This window comes from Myotis lucifugus, unplaced genomic scaffold, assembly GCF_000147115.1.
Source record: "Myotis lucifugus unplaced genomic scaffold, Myoluc2.0 scaffold_1827, whole genome shotgun sequence".
NCBI lineage: Eukaryota > Metazoa > Chordata > Mammalia > Chiroptera > Vespertilionidae > Myotis > Myotis lucifugus.
In genome coordinates this window covers 1,457-6,995 of record NW_005872875.1, presented here as the reverse complement: position 1 = coordinate 6,995, position 5,539 = coordinate 1,457, and the positions used below count along the sequence as shown (strand labels likewise).

General features: G+C 48.4%; 1 gene segment (V, D, J or C); it reads right to left on the bottom strand.

Annotated features, from left to right (window-relative positions):
• Positions 1-4,238: 4,238 nt before the first annotated feature.
• On the bottom strand, positions 4,239-4,935 carry LOC111824503 (the record flags this gene model as incomplete). The annotated part of the segment is given in 2 exon segments: positions 4,239-4,744; positions 4,857-4,935. Coding segments are annotated over 2 exon segments (585 nt in total), but the record flags the coding sequence as incomplete, so codon positions are not given.
• Between the last annotated feature and the right edge of the window lie 604 nt (positions 4,936-5,539).

Genomic DNA, 5,539 nt, shown 5'->3' with positions numbered 1-5,539 from the left:
GGGGGGGGGGCAGGGGGGGGGTGGGGAAGTCTGCCTCAGGGAAGCGGCCTCCTTGGTTCATAAGAATGCTCAAGCACCTGTGCACTTCCTGGGCAGTGAGGAGTCTTTGAATTCCACAGGCCGCAGGGCCCACAGGCATTTGCCTGTTTGATGAACTCAAACTGGTTCCCCAGTGCAGGCATGTAGCCCCAAAGTTCCCTTAAACTGTCTTCTCCTGGGCCACTCCTTCAACCCCTCCCAGGTAGCTTGCAGTACTGTGGGTCCACAGCGCCTCTCAGTGGCTGACTACCCACAGTCTCATGCATTCACATCCTTCTCTATTAAGGGCAGAAATTCCCTTACCCCTAGAGTCCCCTCCCCTTCCACTCCTGGATTCCACTGTTTTCCTAGCCTGGCTGAGATACAGGGCAGAGTCCTTCCGCTCCAGCGAGCTCATGGTCAGCTTAGAGCTGTAGTCATCAGATTGTTGCCCTGAGAATCGATCAGAGATGTTTCCTTTTGCTCTCTCCTCCCCATTGTAGTACCCAATGAGGAACTGGAGGCCCTGGCCCTGGGGCTGTTGATACCAAGACACAGCAAAGTGCCCAGAGATAGGGGAGCACCCCAGTGTCACTGTCTGTCCTCTGGCTTTTGTCAGGTGCCTTGGAGTCTGAGTGACTTCCGAATCCACTGGGCCTGTGAGGGAAGGAGACAGAAGCTGGAAAAAGAACAGGGGAGGGACCCTGATCCTGCCTTGGATGCAGGTGCTTTCAGGCTTAGAACAGATGCCCCACCTGTGCCAAGGACATACTTGCTCCCAGGGGACAAAGGGCCACACAGCAGAAGAGCCTGGAGCCCATGCAGAGTGGGGCAGAACTGGGCAGGAGTCTCCTTGCTCAGAGCTCTGGTCCTCTAAGAACTAATGTTCTGAGCACCTTCTGATTGGAAGTTAGGCAGTGATGTCACTGCTCTAATGTCATTGTCTATGCTGGTTTCCATGAGCCTGGGCTCCTTTGCCACGTCCCTGGTTCAGCTGATCTAGGCACCCTGCTTTGTCCTGCTAAGCCTCTTGCATGACATGTGTGGCTGGAGTGGGTGCTGGAGGTGGGCTGGGTTTTGATAGCATGCTGATTCCCACAGCTCCTTTGCTTTTCCATGAGGCAATCGTTCCTCTACCTGTCCCTGCTCCCAGGGCATGCAGGCTGCCTCCTACCAGCTCTGCACCCTTCACTTTCCCTTGCAAGCTCAGAGAGCCCCCCTAATCATTGCTCAATGGAAATTCATGACTCCTGGCTGGGACAGCACCTGCAGATTAGTGTTTATGGTATTAAGTCTTATAGCAGATAAAACACCAAACAAGGCTATTGCTTAACCCTCTTGGCCCCAGGCAGCTAGCTCAGATCCCTAGCTCTGCCCCAGAAGCTTTTGGAGCTCAGCAGTTCCACAGTGCCCCCATGTGGTGTGTTTTGTTGGTAACCAAGATGTAGAGTTAGCAGTGATACAAGAGGGCAAGAGTCCTAGGATGTGTTTAAATTAGGTATGATTTTACCATTTGCTTGTTGCTCTGTGTTTTTCTTTTTAAATTTAAAGGTACAAAAATCCAGTTCTAGCTGATTTTGGATTTTTTATTGTAAGAGAAAAAAAGGTGGTCATGGAGATGGACTGCAAATAGACTCCCTAGGATTTTGTTGTTATTGTTGTTAATCCTCACCTGAGGATATTTTTCCATTGGTTTTTTAAAGAGAGTGGAAGAGTGGGGGAGAGACAGAGGGAAACATCAATGTGAGAGAGACACATCTATTGGTTGCCTCCTGCATGTGCCCCTTCCAGGACCAGGGATCAAGCTTACAACTGAGGTACATGCCCTTGACAGTAATCATACCTGAGACCACTCAGTCCACATGCTCTATCCACTGAATCAAACAGGCTAGGGCATCCCAAGGTTTTTTGATGATTAATAGTTAGCAGAAGTTGTTTTTTAAAAAATATTTTTATTGATTTCAGAGAGGAAAGGAGAGGGAGAGAGGGATAAAAACATCAATGATGATAGAGAATCATTGATTGGCTGCCTCTTGCTCGCCCCCTCTGGGTATGGAGCCTGCAACCTGGTCATGTGCCCTGATCAAGAATCGAACTCTGACCTCCTGGTTCATAGTTCAATGCTCAATCACTGAGCCATGCTAGCCAGGCAGCAGAAGTTGTTTGTTTTTTTAAAAATATTTTATTGATTTTTTGCAGAGAGGAAGGGAGAGGGAGAGAGAGTTAGAAACATCGATGAGAGAGAAACATGGATCAGCTGCCTCCTGCACACTCCCTACTGGGGATGTGCCCGCAACCAAGGTAAATGCCCTTGACCGGAATCAAACCCGGGACCCTTGAGTCTGAAGGCGGATGCTCTATCCACTGAGCCAAACCGGTTAGGGCAGAAGTTGTTTTATCTTTGATGACCCCAACAGCTAGTTTCAGGCAGATTATTTAGACAGGCCTCTTTGTAAGGTGCCCACTAATCAGCTTATTCCCCCCTCCACAATTTAAAAAATAATGTTACTTGCTGTTCCCACACTGCTGGAGCATTTCTTTTCTACTCTCTCTTTTCAGAGATCCTCTCTTGCCTCTGTTCATCCTATATAATAAAGATGTAATATGCAAATGGTCATTAGCTGTGAAGCATAAGGACTGACTGGGTAACATCCAGATCACAGATCAGCAGAAGGGTGGGCAGCAAGCTACATGCAGGCAGTGGAGAGCTACAGAAGGGGGCAGGACAGGGAGCTATGAGGGGGGTGAGGGGAAGGCAGGTAAGGGTAGCTACAGGAGGGCGGCAGTGGGCAGAGAGCTACTGGAAGGCAGCAGCAAGCTACTGGCGAGCTACTGGCACCTGGATTCCTGTGCAGGGTTACTAGTTGATAATAATATAATGCCCATTTCCCCAGATGTGAGAACACATGTATATGTGATTAATTTTCTCTAAGTTTTTCTCCAAAGCCCAAGTAGGAAATAAAATATTCTAACCCTCTATACTTAGTCTTCTAGGAGGTAATGGCCAGTCTAAATGAATAAAAATAAATAAACAAAGGGACTTGGGAAAACAGAATCTGATAAGGATTCAACTGCAACATCAGATGTACAGAAAGACTCCCAGAAACTGGAGTCAGTGATGGAGAGAGTGCATGGACAAGGAGTGACTATGGCTGTGCACCCCTGTTACTGAAAGTAGAGGACAAATACCCAATCCACTGTAAAGGGTCAAGTCTAGCTTGCTTAGACTCTATTAGAAGGAATTTTTAATGGTAACTTTGTTTGTTTTTTGAGACAGGTTTCATTAAGCATATGTGATTTGCCTATAAATTCAGCACTGGAAGATGGATCAATCTTACGCCTCCTCCTAGGTTTTGTTGACACCAATACATCAGAAAGTGGTTCACTTTCTAAGAACATTCAAAGACCAGCTTCTTTTTTTTAATCTCTACAATAGGGATCTTGGCATCTGCTTGACTTGCACATTCATGGTTTCTGTTAGTTGTCCAGATGAAGGAAATAATAAGGATCTGGAATTGAAAAGCCCACATCAAAAATCTCCTTCTGTTTCTTGGACTAAACGGCTCCCAAGGCCACAAAACAGAGCAGCCTGGTACACATGGCAGGTCAGGGAATAGGGGTGTTCCCAGCTCAAGGCTTTGGTGTTCTTAGGTAAGGGCTGGCACCCTGAGCCTTAGTGCCTGTGCAGACATGTGATGCCCCTGGCTCAGCCCCATGTGTCCTGGAGCATGCAGGCCCACAGGCCCTAAGTGAAATACTGTAGCTACAGAAGGGTCCTTCACGAATGTGGCCTTTAGGTCAGCTAGGCTGGGTGTGAGGACCTGACCACACAAGCAGGACCCACTGTCTTCTCCAACGGCCAATTCAGAGCCATGATATAGAGGCATGGACTCTGTGACTCACAGTTCTGATCAAGAGACTAAAGGGAAAGACAACCCAAGTGGCTGAGGAAACTATTATCCTCAGTGGTGGGAACTGACAAAGCCACAAGGTGAGGGAAGGAGGTGTTTTAGAAAAGGTCTGAGCGCATTTAGAGCTGGGATCAGGGCTGTGGTCCAGGACTAACTTGGTTGGAAAGAGAAGTCAGGGAAAGGTATCTATTAGAAGCAGGCTTGGTAGGCCTGCTGTGACTAGGGTGTGAGGTGCCTCATGAAAGATTTCCCAGGACACAAGCTGATAGGAAGATAATGAAGAACTTGCACATTTCTGTCCAGGCATAGTCAAGTTAAAGACAAGGCCAGGCCACAGGCTGTTGGGTCTGCATGGGATTTAACATTGTCATAGCCAGTGAATTGACAGGCAGCATTGTGCTCTGAGATTTCTTTCTGGGCTCTCACAGGAAATGCTGAACGGAGCCTTGGTTGCCCCACAGTTTCCTGACTGGACCCAGGCCGTTTCTGCACAGGCAGAAGGTGCTTCTGCAAGGCTGTGTCTTTGCTGCTGGCACAGAGGTACACGGCGGAGTCTTCTGGCTCCGGGGCATCCATGTGAAGGTATAACTGAGAGCTGTCTGGACATTCGGGTGAGAAGCGACTCGGGACAGTGTTATTTTCAACGAGTTCCTTATAGTTGTAGATAAACATGAGCTCTGGTGGCTTCTGAGCACTCTGTTTATACCAGTACATATTATTATGCCCCAGATGTTGTTTGCATTTCAAAGACTTCTTATTTCTCATCCCCATGACCAGGTGTCTTGGCATCTGAGTAATTCCAGTGTCCATGAGGACTGTTGGGGGGAAAGGGACAAAATTCAGACAAAGCCTAGAAAGAAGGATATTGCTGCAGCCACAGGGGAAGGGCTTGGAATTCAAGGACAGCCATTTGAGCCCAGGACTCACCTGTTCCCATGAGACAGAGGGCCACATAGCAGAGCAGCTTGTAGTCCATGGTGGAATCAGGATGAGTGGCATCTTCTAACTGGGATATTCTGGCAGGCGGGGCTGGGCTCTGGTCTCATAGGCCTTGGTTGGTGGTTCTGCCTATGATGTCATTGTCGCTGACAGTTTCCCTGGCTGCAGGGGACAGTCCTTCCTCCCCCTTTCATGCCGTATATAGATTCTGATAGAGGATGGATTTCAATGGATCCGGATGGGTTATTCCTCTGGCAGCTGCTCTTTTGCTATTAGCTGCTTTCCTCGTCATACATTTTCTCTCTCTATCCTCCTCCCTCCCAGGACTCCTCTCAGCCACAGAACACTTCCTCCATCCTTCCAGCTCAGTCAGACAGGTCATCGCTCAAAATTCCATTTCCCCTCAGTGTCTAGGCTCATTGGAGGCCTTTGCCCAACTGCATGGAGGGAGGTAGATTGGATGGAATAGTGCCCATCACTTAAAGTACATGATTGTGATGCAGGCCCAGAGCCAGACACGGGGAAGGGTGCTGAGGGAACCATACAAGGGACAACCAGGGTCTGCCTCTGTATTGAGAGTACAAGGCTTGGCTGGGCTTAGAGCAAACAGGTTGCTAAAAGAGAACACAGGAATTGGCACAAGACAGAGGGAAATCAATTTGAAAAAGATT